Source organism: Sinohyriopsis cumingii, chromosome 6, assembly GCF_028554795.1.
Source record: "Sinohyriopsis cumingii isolate HCF-2022 chromosome 6, ASM2855479v2, whole genome shotgun sequence".
Classification (NCBI taxonomy): domain Eukaryota; kingdom Metazoa; phylum Mollusca; class Bivalvia; order Unionida; family Unionidae; genus Sinohyriopsis; species Sinohyriopsis cumingii.
This window is the reverse complement of record NC_142966.1, coordinates 81,181,184-81,202,375: the sequence shown is the minus strand read 5'-3', so window position 1 is coordinate 81,202,375 and position 21,192 is coordinate 81,181,184. Positions and strand designations below refer to the sequence as shown.

At 34.3% G+C, this 21,192-nt stretch overlaps 1 protein-coding gene across 4 annotated transcripts in view; it reads right to left on the bottom strand.

Moving 5' to 3' along the window:
- The window catches only part of LOC149797317 (oxygen-dependent coproporphyrinogen-III oxidase-like), a 53,490-nt gene that overhangs the window by 9,728 nt on the left and 22,570 nt on the right, over window positions 1–21,192 (bottom strand). For all 4 annotated transcript variants that reach the window (XM_089962042.1, XM_089962040.1, XM_089962044.1 and 1 more), the window contains 8 exons: window positions 17,767–17,817; window positions 16,065–16,139; window positions 11,901–12,019; window positions 5,640–5,706; window positions 4,754–4,879; window positions 3,667–3,778; window positions 2,013–2,092; window positions 1,060–1,139 (listed from right to left, as the gene is read on the bottom strand). In XM_089962042.1, the coding sequence (XP_089818168.1) occupies window positions 1,060–1,139; window positions 2,013–2,092; window positions 3,667–3,778; window positions 4,754–4,879; window positions 5,640–5,706; window positions 11,901–12,019; window positions 16,065–16,139; window positions 17,767–17,817 (710 nt within the window). The remainder of the gene's footprint in view (window positions 1–1,059; window positions 1,140–2,012; window positions 2,093–3,666; window positions 3,779–4,753; window positions 4,880–5,639; window positions 5,707–11,900; window positions 12,020–16,064; window positions 16,140–17,766; window positions 17,818–21,192) is intronic.

Genomic DNA, 21,192 nt, shown 5'->3' with positions numbered 1-21,192 from the left:
TTATGGATAACCTAGTTAGGCAAGGGCCTTTATGGCTCAGAAATATTTTCATTTTCTGCTGGATAACCTAGTCAGGCAAGGGCCTTTCCACCTCAGATATATTTTCATTTTCTTATGGATAACCAAGTCAAAAAAATGGCCTTTACAACTCAGACATATTTTCATTTCCTTATGGATGGTCTGGTCAGAAAATAGACTTTACAGCTCAGACATATTTTCATTTCCTTATGAATAACCTAGTCAGACAAAGGCCTTTACAGCTCAAACATATTTTTATTTTCTTATGGATAACCAGGTCAGAAAATGACCTTTACAGCTCAGACATATTTTCATTTCTTTATGGAAAATCTAGTCAGACAAAGGTCTTTACAGCTCAGACATGTTTTTATTTTCTTATGGATAACCAGGTCAGAAAATGACCTTTACAGCTCAGACATATTTTCATTTTCTTATCCATAACCTGGTCAGAAAATGGCTTTTACATTTCAGATATATTTTCATTTTCTTATCGATAACCAGGTCAGAAAATGGCCTTTACAACTCAATCATATTTTCTTTTCCTTATGAATAACCTAGTCAGAAAATGGCCTTTACAGCTCAGACATATTTTCCTTTCCTCGTGGCACTCTTAAATGAATAATTATCTTTTAGTTGTACTTTGCTTAATTACCATGCTTAAAATTGAACCACAGAAGATATTCAGCTCAGATTCTTTGAAACATTTTAAATATACATGCATATTTCATGATACTTTTTCTTGTCTTTGACCGGCCTACAAATGAGTGCAATAATATTAGCTGTCACTAAACTTTACATGTTATTATGCAAACAATAACAACAATGGCAATGCTACGTCTTGTGTCCATTTTTAGACCAGAAAATCTATTTTTTGTTCACCATGTTATAACAATAGGGAAAGAAATAACCTACCTTTCTGCATATCATGTCATTACAACAGGGAAAGAACCTACCTTCCTGCATATCATGTCATTACAATAGAGAAAGAAACCCTACCTTTCTGCATATCATGTCATTACAATAGGGAAAGAAATAACCTACCTTTCTGCATATCCATAGCCATCATTCTTGTGTTTTTGAACCAATGGAATGTAACATGGTACAACAGACTCTGCACAACTCTGTAAGCAGAACATTAGAAATAATGGAATTCAACATGTTACAGCAGACTTGGCACAGCTCTAAACATAACACTGCAACCAACGGAATGCAACATGTTACAGCAGACTCTGCACAGCTCTAAACATAACACTATTACCAATGGAATGTAACATGTTACAGCAGACTCTGCACAGCTCTAAACATAACACTGTTACGAATGGAATGTAACATGTTACAGCAGACTTGGCACAGCTCTAAACATAACACTGCAACCAATGGAATGTAACACAGTAATGAGTGAGTAATATAACATATGTGTTCTTAAATGAAAATTAAGTCTGTCCATTGACTACAAATATCCTTTATGTAACAATGTTATAAACATGTCATCAAGTTAAATTGTACCTAAACATCTTTTATTGGATGCTGACTTTTACAGTGCACGTTGTTTTTGTTGTTTTTGTAGGGTTTAACGCCATTTTTCAGCACAAGATAGGCTATACATGGCAGCCAGTATTAATGGTGGAGGAAGAACCCGGGAAATCCCCGGAAAGAACCTCCGACCCTCGAGAAGCTACTGGCAAGCTTTCTCACATACCCATATTGGCTGAATCCGAGACTCGAACCTACACAGACAGAGGTGAGATGGCAGTGATCCGTAACGGAGAGCGCTTTAGACCACTCAGCCACTCAGGGCCCCTACAGTGCACATAAAGAGTAAAATGCTGAATACTCTAATAACTCAAACATAATTGGCGTGACTTATTTAGTCCCTGCATAAAGCCATGTCTTTCTTCTGATCTAAAAACTCACCACCAACTGAAAATGTAACAAAAAACTCTTCTGGCCTGCTGTGCTTTTTTGAAAATTTAGCTTGACAGAAATATACATACCTTGATAAACTTGAAGACTTCCTCATGATTTGGCTCCTCCAAGTCATCAAAAAATATTCCCCCTATACCTCGAGTCTCCTCTGAAACATTTCATCAATTGTAACTCATCACAGATGATTCAATAATGAACATTTTCTTCTAACACACTTACAAATATAACATGACCTCTAAATCAGTTAAATTTACTATAAACTGCAGAAAATTTGTATGCCATAATATCATAGCTCTCCCTGTGACATTGTACGATGGAAAAAAATGTTCCATTTTCTTTTAGAATTTCTGAATGTGTTAAAAAGAACTAACATATTTTTTTAACAGCAACGTGTCCACTCTGCCAGTCAAACTCAAACTGTGATAGTAAAATGTACTCTTTATGTGTGTGTGTGTGTGTGTTTGTGTGATTTGGATTTTTATTGTAACTTTAACAATTTTTCAGTCATATTGCTACAATGTCTGCAGTGTGACAGTTTATAGTGATGTCTAGCACTGGGGCATCATGCCGCATGATGTCCCACACAGTCACATTATCATGATACCAGGCCGACCAGTCCTAACACTAACCTCTTAATGATGAGCGCCAAGCAAGGCAGCTGTTAGTACCATTTTTGTATGTCTTTTATATGACTTGGCCGGGGATCGAACCCATAACCTCCCACATCTGAGGCTTTATATTTGTGTTCAAGTCTAACTGCAAACACCACAGACCTTGATCTGCTGCTGCATAATGTGCCAGCAGATCAGAGTCTATGTTATTTGTTTTACAATTATTCCTAACAAAATGCATGGGCCCAGATCGGATGGTGCATTAAGTATTTTTTATGACAGATCTGGGTCTGTGTTGTTTGCATTTGGATCAGAGTTTTACAAGACTATATATGGTAATTCAGATCTGAAAGATGTCTATATATATATATATATATATATATATATATATATATATATATATATATATATATATATATATATATTTTACATATGTTTCAAATATGTCCCTAAAAGTGATTTATTTATTGCTATATATTTCAATCTGGAAAAAAATCAGACTTCATTTATCCACAAGACATTATTATTTGTAAATGAAATATTCAACCAATTGGCAAGGACATGCATGATTGGCTTCAAAGTGAAACAGACATTGTGATGAACCATGATACAAAATAACAATAAAGAGATAATGACAGATATAAAATTGAGATTATTGGAGGCAAAATATCTTAGGAATGTTAAATGTATCTAAATGATAAGAAGCAAAAATGAGTATGTATCCTACTGAAAAATTCTAACTAATAACTCATTTTTTAAAACTCTGCTTGTATCTAAAAACAATATGAAGAAACTATTCGCATATATAAGTTGGGGTTGAAACAATTACTGTATGTTTACAATGAAAACATGCTAAAAAGTCTACAGTATATACTAACGAATTTGTACACATTGTAGTATTAGAAAATTTCAAGGGAGACCAATGTCTGTGTTTTCATTGTTTCCCCAGAACCATGAATTTAAAGACCCAACAAAAAATGAGTAACATATGATGATCCCCACCCCCATTTTCTTACTGTGCTTTATTCCAAAAACTACTAGCACTTGAAAAAGCATGTCAATACTATAAATTTAGATCTACACAAAAGTACCAAATATTAGTCATGCATACCTCTGTGTTTGATAAAGAAGTATTCATCACACCACTTTTTGAATCTATTGTAGTAGTCTTTGTCATGTTTCTCACATGCTGCCTTAAGTGTCTTGTGAAAGTGAACACAGTCCTGTAATAGACAATGAATGGCAAATGGCTTAACTCCACACCTGGTTGATGTAGTGATAAAAACAGACATTGAATGGGCAAATGGCTTAACTCCACACCTGGTTAATGTAGTGACAAACATAGACATTAAATAGGCAAATGGCTTAACTTCACATCTGGTTAATTTAGTGAAAAAAAAAAGACACTGAATGGGCAAATGGCTTAACTTTACATCTGGTTAATGTAGTGTCAAAAATAGACATTGAATGGGCAAATAGCTTAACTTCACACCTGGTTGATGTAGTGACAAAAACAGACACTGAATGGGTAAATGGCTTAACTTCACACCTGGTTAATGTAGTGACAAACATAGACATTGAATGGGCAAATGGTTTAACTCCACACCTGGTTGATGTAGTGACAACTTATAAGGATATTAGGATCTGAGTTTAAATTAATTAATATTGGATGCATTTATTAACATGTTTATCAAGAATTGCAGAATAAAGCAATACTCCGAGTTATGTTTTTATTAGGCTTAGGAACAAAGTATTGTATTCATTTACATCATGAATACTGCAGTGGAATACGAGATCCAACAGCATTTATTTCCAGATATCCCAGGACCTTTTCCTAAATATTTGTACCTCATTGCCGAATACTCTGGGGTCTACAGATCAAGACTCTAGAGCTACTATTTATAGCCATAGTCGCAGCAACTTATTTTAAAAAGTTCAAATTTTAAAAATTGTTAATAATAAATTGGAGGCCCAAGTGTGCTCAATATTTTTCACCTGGCTTATTTGCTCAGAATTAAACTCATCCAAGATCTTTATGGTATAAACTTACATAAAAATTTGATCATTATCAGACCTTAAATCCAACAGCTTTGAAATGGCAATTTCTCAACACAATCGTATAAATAAAAATATCAAGAAAAACTAAGTTAATTAAAAAAATCACATAAACAGAAGCTGAAAACTGTATATTTCCTTACCTCTTGATTGAGGTAAGTTGGAGTTAGATCCGTTCCCCCACCAAACCATGATTGTTTTGTCCCATCTTCATTTTCCACCTCAAAATATCTGTAGTTAAAGTGAATTGTGGGCACATACGGGTTTCTCTGAAGAGATAAATCAAAATGACAAAATGTAAACCCCACAGAGCAGATGCTACTGTTTTTCTTTGTATTAAATACACCCAACTATGAACAGGATTGATCCAGTACTGCCATCACATAATGCATAAACAAATCAGGGTCTATTTTATTCAACTTTTTTCATTTTCAGCAAACAGTATGGATGCAGATTTGCAGGTACATTTTGACATGGTATATTACAGTGCATGTTCATACTGTTAATATCTCACAATGTGAAAGAAAATTTCCCATTAAGGTGTATGCCCACAATTGTTATTATTTCACAATGTGAAATAAAATCTCCCCTTATGGTATATGTATATACTCTTAATATCAATGTGAAATAAAGCTTCCAGAAAAGATTGCAGCCATGACAGCTCAGTGGTTATATAGCCTGACAAGTCATCCAAAGGGTACATATTGAAGACCCGCCACTGGACTGGCCCTGGTAGACTACCATCGTGTGCCCTTGGGCATTTTATTTACTTCAACTACCTCAGCACTATTCCTGTCAGCAGTAATGTTAAGGGAGGTTAACCCCCAAAACTGCAGATATGCATATCCTGTGTAAGTCTGATGGAAGCTAAAACCTATCTATTTGAGGACATCTATCTATCTATCTATCTATATATATATATATATATATATATATATATATATATATATATATATATATATATATATATATATATATATAAATAAATAAAATTGTATTTATTATTAGGAGACAAGACATAACACTTACAGGGTGAATAACAGCACTAATCCCAGTTGCAAAGAAAGGCAGATTCTTTCCAGACAGATTTTTGCCTCTGAAATATATTTAACACAAACAGTTTTCACTAATATAAAACTAAAGGTTTCTGAAAGGTTTATGAGCTTGATTGAAAAGGTGCAACATTTTTTAAACAAATGTCTAAACAAACAGCAAATAAATAAACAGGATATAAACACCATAAAATGCCAAAAGACAGAAAGGCAAGGTCAGTATATGTCTTTTTATTTTTATTCCTTGATTCCAAAAAACAATGAAAATGAGATACAAGGAAAATGAATATATAATACAGCAACAATGTTTTACAAAAGAAAATTTTAAATGAAAATTGTGGCATATCCTGAAGAGCACATAATATTTTATCCGTTAAGTTTGGTTTAGCTTTTTAAAATGTTGTTGAATTATAGGCGAAGTCTGGTCTATCTACCTTAATAGCAAAAATATACTCAGTATATACAAAACTGAAATAAAGCCCCATTTTGAGACCCATTCACATATATTTTCTTTAGAACTTAAAAAAGATTTCAGGATAAAAGCATAGAGTTACTATATTTTCTGCACATTTTCAAATGGCAAAATAATTACTTTTTGTCTAAAAAATTTTATACATTAAAAATAACTTATTAAAACAAATGAAAATTCCAAGACCATGCAACCAATATCCATTAATTCCAAGATCATGCAACCAAATCCCATACATATGATATTAAAGGAGACTAGAAATCAAAATTTTCCTTCTACGTATGTAATTCTCTACAGATTTTAATTTGACTGACATGTTTATAAATTAAATATCGTAAGCGGGTAGTGATTTTATTGCATGGAAGATACCATGATTCCGTAAATTGCCGAGTTTTTCCAAGTTTTAATGAGATGACAGATCACGAGGTACCGTGATGCAATACTAGCAGTCCTTGAATACAAACATAAACATTGGTGAGCAAGGCAGACGGAAGGAGACCACATTTGGGTTGCACATTCAAAACTTGAATCTGCAGTCTGATATAATAGTTTATGTACTGTACTGGTCAGTGTTAAAAGAATTTTTTTAGGCACAGGCCCCGGGCAGGTGACTTAAATAAACTCAAGCCCTGACTGAAATTCCACAAGCCCGGACAGTTCATACCTGTCAACTCTCAAGCCGGGAGAAAAACCTCCTGATTTTGGGGGTATTTCCTCATCTACATCTCAATCTCGTAATATCTCTAAATTTTTTGCAGCGAAGTCCCGATAATTACATTATGTCTGTCAATTTTCATTTGTCAGAAGAAGAAAAAACCAACCCCAAACTGTTTATAAATAGATATAACATATGCAATCCACAGTCTAAGCTGCCACACTGCAGACATCGTAGTGATATGACTGAAAAATTGTTAAAGCTACGTTAAAAATTCAAATCACACGCACACACGTCTAAATCTGGCACTGGACGAAATAATTAATATCACACAACATTTTTTTTCTTGTTTTTTTCTTCTTCAGTAAACAGAACGTGAAAATTAAACATTATTCAAGTAAATTTCAGATATTTTTAAACAACTACAACAGTACTATAGTATAACAAAATTAAAAGAATACAATTGTCACCAATTAGCTTAAATGAATGATCACTGTGAAATTTTCTCTGCAAACAAAAATCTCGTCCCCATTTCCGCCAAATAAACTCGGCCAGTTAACACCTGACATTCCTCGACAGTATATGTAAAGTTTAATTACCATAATTAAATTAAAAGGAATAAAACAAAATATACCATGCAGTATATGTGGCCCTAAAGAACTAATTCTGAATAAATATTTTGTTCAGCAAACAGTGTTACATGCATTAAGACTTAAACCTGAAGTCCATGGCATCGTAAGTAACAACAAAATAGGCATCGTTTATTTTGGCAATCAATTGCTGGTGCTTACACACACGCACACACACTGTCGAACAGGGTTTCTTTGAAGTATGTCCGAAGGGCAGTCCTTTTCACAAGATCAATGCAAGGATGGAATATGTTCATCAGTCACATCGACTTTATTGTGATGTGATGTGATTTTGATTTTTAACGTAGCTTTAACAATTTTTCAGTCATATCGCTATGATGTCTGCAATGTGGCAGTTTATAGTGATGTCTAGCACTGGGGCATCATGCCGCAGACATGTAGCATGATGTCCCACCCAGTCACATTATCCTGACACCAGGCCGACCAGTCCTAACACTAACCTCTTAATGCTGAACGCCAAGCGAGGCAGCTGTTAGTACCATTTTAAAAGTCTTTCGTATGACTCGGCCAGGGATCGAACCCACGACCTCCCGCATCCGAGGCGGACGCTCTAACCACTAGGCCACCGGAACGGTCACATCGGCTTTATTGTTTGCGTACTTAAACCAAAACTTTAGCTATTTTGCAATTTAGCCAGAGCTGACCAGAATATGCAAAATGGGCTTGTCCTGGGGGAATAATAAGGCGTATCACATGGAGAAAAGGTACGTCCCATGGGCGCTCGCACATTGGGGCAAGGGGTTGGGTCAATAGTCCCCCCCACCCCCCACCCCAGTTTCTATTGTCAGCCATTTAATGTGAAACTTTGACCTCTTTTCTTTTAATCGCTGTTATTTAAACTGCCCAAGGAATAATTTTATATCAGTTCCAATCATTACAGATTACCGTTTATACATACTACATGTATACAATGATTTTTTTTTAAAATTTGTAATTTTTATAAGATTACTGAAAATTGTGTTTTCTCGAAACACGACAGGTTTAGAATATTATTTTTGGCAAAGCCTCCATTTGATTAAAATCAAATCTAAATTTCACCTTGGACAGCATTGATTTGATTTAGATTGTGCCGTGTTAAGGCATGCATGTCAACATCTTGAAAATACATTTACTAATTTCACCAGCGCGATCAAAGTTTCCTCAGGCAAACAATTTTTGTTTCGACAAGCCTGACAGGCACCTCATTTTGAATACAGGATGGGCCGGAACTAAAACCAGAGGGACCCAGGGTGTCGAGCTATCCAATTTATTTTTAGCACTGCTGGTGTAGATAAAAGATCTGTGAATTGATTGTTGCATTTTGTGGTCACTTACTCGGCCTTCTGCCTATTTTCGTAACTCGCACGTTCAACACTTTTCCCAGGATGTAAAATATTCAACGTTATGTCTGGAACAGAGCCAACTTTTCGTCTAAGCCTAGCATTTGCGTATCCTTGAGCTGCCATTTTTTCAGAATCCCTGTCATAACAGTTCTTTGAGAAATGTAACGAGCACATAGGGCTGTATGGTGTTGCTTTGAAATTGACTCGTCTGTAATAATGTATCCATTCTTTCAGTGTGCCTTTATCTTTCGGAAAAGAAAAAAAAAATGTTGTCCACTGGCTTTTCTTAATGTTTTATTACACCCGTAAGCAACGCAAAATGGTATTGTCTTTTACTCTGGCAACTCCCACTTGGGCTGCTGGAGTCGCTACTATGACGTCACATCCCGAAAGTAACCGAATAGGCGCGGAAATTTTGCATACGAGGTCACGGAAATTCAGCTCCTAGAAAATAGGCCAATATTTTAATATTGGCATTTTGGTCGCAGATGATACTTCAGAATAAGGTTTACTGCTATAGTACCTTTATTATTATCCAATATTTCCATTGGTTTCTGGTCTCCTTTAAGCTACCCATTACGCCAAAAGCAAATTAATCAAATATTATATATATATATATATATATATATATATATATACACACATACACAAAAATCAATGTTACTTGACAATTTTTGTCTATTTTTATTTCAGTCCACTACAAAATGTAAGCCAATTGAAGAAACACAATGTCACATATGAAGCAAAAGAATCCGTGTTTTAAATTCCTACTAACATCTAGTGCCCATGAAAATCTGTATTAAAAAAAGATTACAGAGTTTGTCATTTAATGAAAAACAAAACTGAAAATAGATATAAGATAACAAATCTTGACTGTATGATTCCAAATAGTTCAAGCAGAAGTGAATTCCATTCGTGGTGGTAGGGCAGAAAGTCAATCCTAAATACCACTAACAGAACCAATAAAATGAGCTCAGTATGTGTCATAGTAAAATACTACTAACAGGACCATTAAAATGATCCCAATTTGTGTCATAGTAAAATACTACTAACAGGACCATTAGAATGATCCCAGTTTGTGTCATAGTAAAATACTACTAACCAGACCATTAAAATGATCCCAGTTTGTGTCATAGTAAAATACCACTAATAGGATCATTAAAATAATCCCTGTTTGAGTCATAGCAAAATACTACTAACAGGACCATTAAAATGATCCCAGTTTGTGTCATAGTAAAATACTACTAACAGGACCATTAAAATGATCCCAGTTTGTGTCATAGTAAAATACTACTAACAGGACCATTAAAATGATCCCAGTTTGTGTCATAGTAAAATACTACTACAAGGACCATTAAAATGATCCCAGTTTGTGTGGTTCAGTACCAAAACCTACTCAAGACTAATACCAAACTAAATTACATTCCAATACTTAGAAATACATAACAATACAATAACGCATGAAACAAGGATCTGTTTTGTGCTTGGTTATTTTTGTACAATATGTCCACTGAAACTAATTACTATATATATGACCAGCATGTGACCTAGTGCATGTGTTAGCATGATCGACAATGGATGTGTTGAACAAAATGTTTGAAATTGAGACTTTTGACTTTAACAGATTTTCCAAGGAATAAAACATGATATATTCTTCTGCTGCATTTATTATTTAGATTTCTCTTTCTACAGGTGAGTAATATAGTTTACATTTTTTTAATTTTTCTTATGTTAATGTCAGTAACCTAATTAATAGTGAGAAATTTTATTTAAAACTTTGCTTTTATGTAATTAACTTGTTAATATTATTTCTGATGACAAGCAAGCCATTCCTGACCTTTCCGATGTTAAGCCATTCCACACTTTCTAATGATAAGTTATTCCCCCACTTCTGATGATAAGCACAACATCCCAACACATTCTGATAATAAGCAAGCCATTCCCATTCTTTCTGATCATAAGCAAGCCATCCCCACGCATTCATATTTTAAGCAAGCCATTCCAACAGTTTCTGATGACAAGCCATTCCACTTTTGGATGTTAAACCATTCCACACATTTTGATGATAAACATGCCATACACACAAATTATGATGATAAGCACATCATGCCCACCCATTCTGATGATAAGCAAGACACATCCACACATTCTGATGATAAGCAATACACATCCACACATTCTGATGATAAGCAAGGCATTCCCACACATTCTGATGATAAGCAAGGCATTCCCACACAATCTGATAACAAGAAAGCCATTCGAACACTTTCTGATGTTAAGCCATTCCAAACACTTACTGATGATAAGTCATTTCCATACTTCTTGATGATAAGTCATTTCCATACTTCTTGATAATAAGCCATTCCATACTTTCTCATGATAAGTAAGCCATTCCTACACTTTCTTATGTTAAGTCATTCCACATCTTTTGATGATAAGCAAGCCATTCCCACATTTTCTGATGACAAGTCATTCCCCCACTTTCTTTCTGACAAGCATGGCATTTTCACACTTTCTGAAAGTCATTCCCATACTTTCTGATGATTAACAAGCCATTCCAACTCACACTTTCTGATGTTAAGCCATTCCATACTTTCCAATATGCAAGCCATTCCCACACTTTCCAATGATAAGTGAGCCATTCCCATACTTTCTGATGATAAACCATTCCCACTTTCTTTCAATAACTGAGTCATTCACACACATTCTGATCATTAGCAAGCCATTCCCACTTAATTTCTGAAAAAGTAGCATTAGTCAGTCTTTTTTGTCTTATCATTGTAGGATTACATTTATACATGTAAACAACAAGGGCATGAAAAATATATTTTGACTGACAATTGTTGGTGTCTATGAACAAACATTGACTGATAGCATACAGAAAATATGGTTAGACAGTTCATAAGCAATCTTTGATTAGTGCTGGTGTTTGGAAACATATGACCATCAACACCTGCAACAAATGTTGTGTGAGATAAATATCTATAGCCCAAAATTATGTAGACCTTAAATGTTTGGTTTGGTACAATGTAACAAAACAAAAATTAAACTACAACGAAATTAATGATGAGCCATTAGAGAGACAAACTGTTGAGTCTTGACCATGTTTTTCTTTTTGTCTCTGTTCATCAACTACCTCTACCTTGATCTCATTTGCTGAACTGCTGCAGGCGGTAAATTGCCATGGACGACAGAGATGTTGACCCCAGCTTTCTCAAATACCATTCCATCCTGTATCACACAGGAAATGCCACCACCACCCTATTAGAAAGACAATATAATAACAAATTTATTACTTGCTGTTGCAGAAATTACAATTATTCAGTACTAAAATGTGAAAACCCAAAGTGCTATTTTGTCCAGAAGTTTTTAGATGTTTAGTGTTTTTCGGGTCAATGGCAAAATGGCACAAGGGGACATTATCTGAAATTGCAGTGGTGGGGGGGGGGGGTAGAGGTGTGGGTGGGTGTGTCTGCATGCATGTGTGTGATGTGTTTTCATAAGTAACTATGCAAAGGCTTTAATGGCACATCAACATCAGTACAACATGAATAATTGTGCCAATTAAAATTGGTAAAGATATAGAAATAAAAATTGCTACAATCTTTGGAATGATAAACTTTCCCCCAAAAAAGAACACTAATTACTATAAGATACAAAATGAAAGATAAAGCTGTATAAAATTCTTTACAAAGTATAAAAGATCAAGGCCAATAAGGTAAAATCATAACAATAAAGTGCCAGCATTTCAATCTAAACCACATTTTCTTTATATATATATAATTTTATGACTAAATAAAGATAAACAGTTTTATTAATATTTTATTATGTATAATGCCAACTTATTAAAGATATAGAAGAAGAAAAAACAAATTTAAAAAAAATAAATAAAAATTCATATATATATATATATATATATATATATATATATATATATATATATATATATATATATATATATATATATATATATATATATATTATATCTTGATATATTATTGACAAATGTTTGATATTTCATCAGAAACCAATTTATGTAATAAAAAATTATGGCATGCATATTACTTACTATCAAGTATTTTATAAATAATTAATCATAATATATTGAGAATTAATTTAAAAATGCACTTTCATTTTTAAAGAATTAGTAAACTTATTTTTATGATATTAGTTTATACTTTCACCAGTTAAGTTATTCTGCAAAGTAGAATCATATAAAATATTCTTAACTAATTGTAAACAGGGGACATAATAAAAAAAAACAAGAACAGGATCAATGAATTTCGTATAGTGTTTTTGAATTTAGACCTTTTGGAAATGCCATATTAAGATGGTGCATCCAATAGGTTTCCTTTAGCAGACTTTCCATCTCAGAATCAGCTTTAACAATAGGTTGGAAGGAGAAATCTTTAATTTCCCTGGCCAATTCCTAACTACCATGTATTCCAAAGGCTTTGTAAAACATTATTTTCGACATTGTCTAATTAACTATAGTGTTTGATCTGTGTGGTCTACATAAAAAAAATTAATTCTATTATAACATGTTTATCACTTGATGCCCTGAACAAGATCAACAAGGGCAGTCATTTAAATAACAAATGCATAACTACACAGGCTCCAGGTAACAAAAGTGACAATCATATGCCATTTATAATCAGTAAAAAACAAATGCTTAACAAAGATGACAGGTAACAAAAGCATGATAATCACACCTCATTCAGAACCATTACAGCATCGTTCAAGGTTCCCAATAGGGATTTGTTAGAGCAAGCAGACAATGATGATTTTGCTCACAGCATCTGATGAAAAGTGTCAGGATTTGATCTACATGATCCTGCGAATTCCAAGCTAAGTTCTGGTTCATGAGGATGTTCATTCCCTGGTAAATGAAGTCCTGAGATGGAATCAGCCCGGATTTATCGAGAATAGGTAAGAGACCCAATTGAAATACTGAGATGAACAATGGAATAGAACTTGATGGAGGAAATGAACCTGAACATTACTGATGAGGTGAATACAATGGTTGCAGAAGTTTTTCCGGATGGCAGAACCTGGAATTGAAAACTTCCTGGTCCAAGCAAAACTAGAGATATTTCTATGTGGAGGAAATATTGAGTTGTGTAAATAGGCATTCTGAATGTCAATTAATATCATACATTCTGATGGATGCATTGCATTTTGGACTGAGGTAGTGGTCTCCATCCTGAAATATTCCTCCTGATAAAACCAGTTTAACAGGAAAAGATCAATTGTTACATGACAATTCCTGCTTTTCATGGCAAACAGGAATATTCAGGAGCAAAATCCAGAAGACTGATCATTCGGGAATCTCCTGACTGCCTCTTTCTGCAAAATGGTGTGCACCTGTTTCCTTAATATCATCAGATTGGATAACTGAAAAAGCATGTTAGTCCTAGATGAAAGGGATTCTTCCTGAACTGAAGTCACACTCACTATAGGAGGGACCCTTCCACTGCATGTGATGCCTGACAAAGCCTCCAAAAATAGGCCTAGATGCACACCTACAAGGACATCTGGGAGAGGAATGCATGGCAGGAGAGGGTTTAAGACCATAGGGCTATCCAGATACCCACTCCTTCCTTAATAAAGGAAGCCGGGTTAAAGAACTTTCTCCTACAGGTTGATTTCCAGGCTGTAGACACTATTGATATGGAGGTTTCATCTGACTTTGCACATTGGACTGTGGCTGCATCTGTTTGACAATTTTAGTGCATGGCCCCGGGGGGCAATCTATGTTAGTCTGCTTCCTGGCTGATTGCAATGGACCAGAAGCAGTAGATTTATGCTGATGATCATTCAGATCTTGCACAGCCATGCTAGGTATCAGTCCGCAAAAGAAGCAGTCCTAAAATGGTCTTTAAAGCAGCATCATGCTAATCTGAGATGAGTGGTGCACTTGTTTCCTTGTGGAAGTCAGCAAAACACTTTCCCGAGGCTAGTGATGCATATCGTGGAAGGTATCATCACATTATTCTGAGACAAGTGGTGAACTTCTTTCCTCGCAAAAGGCAGCATTACACTACTGTGAATGTGAGGGGTGCTTGACTCCTCATCCCTTCTGGGGATTGTGATCAACTCCTTGAATGTTCATTCAGACTGATGGGACAGGTCTTACCTGTCTCCACAGGGACTAGTCCCATATGCCCTTGGGATACGAGATTGTTCTTCTAAGCTGAAAAATTAGTCTGGGACTCTATAATAGCAAAACATGAAAATTCAGACAATGAGAGTAATTGTCATTTCCTCCACACTCCACAAGTACATCTAAAATCGGCTGGATTCCAGATTTCATTAGTCCATATTATGTAAAAAGGTGCAACAATTCTTATTTGTGAACTTCAAACATGATACGAGATCTGGGTGAGTGTCTCAATAGAAGTTTCTTGTTGCCACACTTTCCCCCAACTATCCTGACACTGTCCTCTAAAACAGAACAATATTAACGACAATACGTATTATTTCACATGTGAAACTCACCTGCTTTTTATATAGCATGTGCTATATAAACCCCTGTGTATTTGCTCAAGGTACACAATGATTCACTCATGCAGAATTTATTGTCTGTTCTTTAATAGGGATGATTTTCATTTGTTAAACCTTTATTGTTATCTAGGAGCAATACAAAAATACAAAATAACAATGTGACATGAGTCACATGAATCATATTAAAATATAATGGTGAAATAGAGAAAACACTGCACTGACATACTGTCAGTTATTTAATTAAATAAATTACGAATTTCTATAAACTGAGGTAGGTTGCATAATAACTTAACGCATGAGATTTGTCCATAACCAACATCAATATTCTACCAAGATTGCAGCTGAATGAATACAGGCAATGAATGTAAAACTTTAACATACAGTGAACAGTGTATTCTCATGAGTATTTATTTGCATGGTTTGATGAGAAATGACATTGGTACATAGCTTAACGGTCTCAGAACAGGGTTTACTTGCTGCCCCAGAAAGATTAGAGTTTGTTGGGTCTTTAAATTTGACATCTGCAGCAACCATGAAATCTAAATATATCTGGTACTCCATAAGAAATAGCGAATACACAGTAATTTCATTACATTGCTCACATCAAGTCAACCAATGCCACTAGCGCTGTCATAATACTATTATCTGCATTTCAGTATTCAAAAGATGAACTATAATGTGTTGTCAGTGGTTAGGTACTTTCTTGTGTCTGGGGTTGTCAGTAGTTAGGTACTTTCTTGTATCTGGAGTTACACTATAGAAATGGTCAATGAAAACAGGGCCACTGTAACATGTAACATACCTCATTTCTGATCCATCTGTCCGCAACAAATTTTCTATCTTCCTCTTCTTTTTCCAGAGCGTGACAAACTTCCCCCTTAATAAAATTTTTAAAAGAGATTAGTCTGCATAAATCTTAGAATCTCCATGATGTCCACCTATACCTACATGAATGCAATATGGTCTGTAAGTTTTCACTAATGCAATATGGTCTATAAGTTTTCACTGAAGATCTATGATCAGACAGGCCTCTGTTTACCGTAGACTGATGCATGCCATAAAAAGGCACTTCATCATAATGGCTCTATTAAAGTAAGATATAAATGGATAACAGTTCCACAACTGACATTATCCTGCAATGAGGAATGTACCTTTATTACTGTACATACTCACAGAGAAGTCCATGCTTTAGTAGAAATGTTTTTGCCAGGACTGATGGGAGAATGCAACTGATCTACCTATGTTTAAAATAAACATACCTCTCCCTTGAAAACTCAGGTGCAACAAGGTCAATAAACATCAATCACAGCATGGGTATGGGCATGAGATAGTGAGTATGACAAATTCTGGGTAACACTAGGGGAAGGAGAGAGGGTTTTATATCACAATATCAATCTAGGATTATCTACAGAGACAGATTATCTATGAGTATATGCAGTAATACCATATAAACTTCAAATATTCTCAGACATTAGGAACGATAAAAAATTAAGCAAAATTTCAAAATATGGCCTAACTCAAACTTGTATGAGAAATTTTTAAACCATGATGAAAAAATGTAAATTTTTTTTGCCTAATGATTATGGGAAATATATATGCTACTTGAACTTGTTTTAAATACACATTTTTATAGTAAATGAACAAACTGAGGCAAAAATATAAAAACAAAAGGTGTCACACAAACACTAACCATACTAATGTTTAAAGAAGAAACTGCATGTGATGCCTTCATTATCACTTATTTAAAATGAAATCGATATCAACATTACAAAGTAATGACTAATCAAAGAAACCAATGATATTTCTTTTCATGCCTTCATTAACACTTATTTAAAATGAAATCGATGTCAACATTACAAAGTAATGGCTAGTCAAAGAAAACACTGATAATTCCTGTCATGCCTTCATTATCACTTATTTAAAATGAAATCAATGTCAACATTACAAAGTAATGTCTGGTCAAAGAAAACACTGATATATCTTGTCATGGCTTCGTTATCACTTATACAAAATGAAATTGATGTCAGCATTACAAAGTAATGACTAGTCAAAGAAAAAAATGATTTATCACTTATTCAAAATGAAATCGATGTCAACATTACAAAGCAATGGCTAGTCAAAGAAAACACTGATAATTCTTGTCATGCCTTCATTATCACTTATTTTAAATGAAATCAATGTCAACATTACAAAGTAATGACTAGTCAAAGAAAAAAATGATACATCTTGTTATGCCTTCATTATCACTTATTTTAAATGAATCGATATCAACATTACAAAGTAATGGCTAGTCAAAGAAAAAAATGATAATTCTTGTCATGCCTTCATACAACATAAGTAGTTATCAACATCTAGCTTGCTAAAGCAGGGAAAGAAGTCAAACATTATGCTCAGCCATACACTTTACGTGATACCAACAATCATTAGGACAGTCGTACTGGACTCCTCAAAGGTCTTACTTAGTAGTGTATGTTAGGACGGATATCGCTGGATCTCCATCTCACCTGTATTCTCATAATCAAAAGTTCCATCTTTGTCTTCATTGAATCAGGATTCTGAAATTGATTCAAGACTGCCTGTAAATATAGGTTAGTCTGCTTTTGCAAGATCAACACTTACAACATAGCTTGAAATGACACATACTTAGATTATGATATTGAAATGACATAGTTTTTTAATCTATGTGTACTCTGATAGAGATTGTATTTATAATTACATGGTTTCAAAATATGTATATATAATTTTAATAATCACAAAAACAGTCCTGTGAAAGTAAATAAGAAAGTCAACAAAACATATACAAGAGCCTGGAAACACTTAGCAATTAACAACTTCATTGTTCTTCTGTTCTTGAAATTTGATTCAATCTCAATAATTTCATACTGAAACCTGAACTCACCAGCAAATCCTTTTCCTCATGTATCTGACAATACAAGTCAATCGTTTTCAACTTGTACAAATATTTATGAATTTTTAAATTTTCAACTCAAGTAATATTTAATGTGAAATTAGTGACATGGTACCTTTCCTGTCCTTTTTCTAGCTGATTGCCCTTACTTCAAAAGAGATTTTCCACTAAAAGTAGCACAAGAAAATGTACACAGCCCATACATTTTTAAATGTACACAGCCCATACATTTTTAAATGATGTTGGATTGGTTAAACACTTAGGTATGTACTAAAATATATATCAAAATGCTATAACAATTAAACTCATTTCTCTCATTCTCACTGCTCCCATATCATGTGGTATTGACTATTTTCATCTCAACAGGTAAGTGCACCATCTGCCAGAGGTTGTAGATCAATAGAAAATTTATCAAAGACGAGCTTTCCTTTCAGGACCCCAACCTGCCCAATATAAGTCTTTACGATCTCATATTGAAAGACAAATTATGTCCTGTTTGGTTGAATAAATTCATGGTGATGATGGTTAAAAATGATGCAATCAGTCCTATAATTAACCTTGTTTGCATGTCATTAATTGCCAAAAATTTGGTAGACAAGTGTCTCACAATGCTGCAATAGTGTATGACTCTATCTACTGATATAATTATAAAAATATACAAATACAATAACTCCAAAAGGCATTATACCCTCCAACAGACATTGTTTAATGTGTGAATTATTTCTAAGAACAATGAATTCATTCCTTTCCTGCACTCACCTGTGAGTTCCATGGTTGTTGGCACTTTTAATAAAATGCAATGTGATCATTATCCTCTATTTTTTTACAGGTACATTATCTAAGATTCTATCAGAACTGGAAGTAACTGCACATTCTTCTTTAAACGGAATAGTTTACAAATTTCATATTTTTTATTTCATTGAGGGGATAATGATCTAGCACTTGAAATTTAAATTTGCTACCACAAAAGATACAATATATCTGGAAGCCAAAAATACAAAGATTTAGAATCTTTAGATGTCATATATCCTCGCTTTCAAGTTCAATCCAAACTGAAAACCGTATACACCCTAATCTGCAGTTTCATAATGCACCTGAAGATCAGAGTCTATGCTGTCTGTTTTACTGATAACTCTTAACAAACTGTAGAGACCCAACTATTCTGGTGCATTATGTGATCATGGCAGATCTGGGTGGATCTATACAGTTGACAGATGGACTTGACTTATCAGCATGTATATATGAACAACATTTGCTATTCCCATTCTCATATCCACATGGAAATGTTCTGGATATCTAGCAATAAAATGAATAAGGAAAAAAAATTCGTAAGATGACATCGTAGATTAAACTGTGACCTGCGAATGTTTAAATTGAATCAATCAAATGACAAGTTACTTCCTCTTATATGTTAGAATTTCAACACAGAACAGTCTGGTTTATTACTGATTTATTACTGAGCATTTAAATTTTCATTTTTCAGTTTGTGAACAATTTTCTTAACTTCTTGGATCAAGAGGGTTTCATTATCTCCAGGTTTGGACCATTCACTGGATCTTGAGTTTGTGGCAACCACTTAATCCAGGAAAATTGGTATCCCACAAATAAAAGTTACTTAGAATTACATTAAATTTATTTACCATATATATTCACATCTAAGTGGGATCCAACTGCAAACTGCACAGATCCAGATCTGCTGTCATATAGTGCATCAGCAGATCTAGGTCTATACTGTCTGTTAGGAGTAATCAATAGAACAATCAATGACCCTTAGCTGCAGGTGCATTATGCAATGCCGGATAAGGGACTATATTGTGTGCATATGGACAAGGCTTAAAAGTGAGTACATATGACATTTATTAACTCAGATGATCTAGAGCTGCAATGGTTGACAACGATTGTTTGGACTGCTTGCTTAAATATTATAACAGACATTGTGGCAAAATATTATCAGTGTATCCCCCAAGGGTGTAAAATTGAGGCTAAAAAAAACCCTTGGTGTCAAAACTGGGGGTCAAATAAAAAATGTGAGTTGTCAACAATGTACTGACAAATTTTCATATGACTTGTACTTTTTCAGCTTGAAATAGGATATTGCAACTTGCACAACATATTCTCTCTCTCTCCCTTTCTCTAAACATACAAATAAACCAACATGCACAATTAACAAACAAATGCATTGTCCATTCAAAGAATAATTTTATTAGTTCCTTTTTTCTTTTAAAGTCGTACTATTAAGTCTCCTGAAGCAATATTATAGCCCAACACATTACATACAAGCCAATACAAAAAGCCAAATAAATCTTTTTAACCAAATGGGAGTTAATTTACTGCCTTTCATAAAATGTGTACTATCGTAGGTTTCATTGTACTTCGTCCTATAACACATTTATACAAATATCAAGGAGGATAATGATTTATCTTCTTTCTAATACGTTACACTTGAACTTTAAGATCTTTCTTTTATTGCAGCAAAGTTAAAAACCAAAAAAATCTGCAATGACCCGCTGACTTTGTAATCCAAATAATGCATTTGTCTCTGCAAGTTTACTTATTTCTTTGTTGTGAAAGAATGTCTTCAGTTATAATGTGCTCTCCAGATATCTTAAGGCGAACGAGTGCAGATTTTTTAAAATTCTAAAACCCTGTCACAAAAGGATTATTCACTTTTGCAGTCTTTGCAATCACGCAATCAGAAGTCACACCGGTAATCCTAATGAATGTGATGTATTCCAGTCAAGGGAATTATTTTCTCCACTTTTCATTAAAGTTAGATCCACAGTTACTCTTTTGTGTTCTGCTTCTTTCACTTTCTTTGTTAATGCTTTTTAGTGCACGATGTTTTAATCTGGAGATCACTTTCTAGTGCAACAAGCCTTGAGGATAAACATCTAGATGGCTTGCTGAGCTCAATGAAATGAAAATCATGAGAAGCTCGCGAGATTAGGGGAAGCTACTCCATCAAAACATTGCCTATGCTAGTGTGGTTCATTGTTTCATATGTTCCCTGCATTGCACTTTG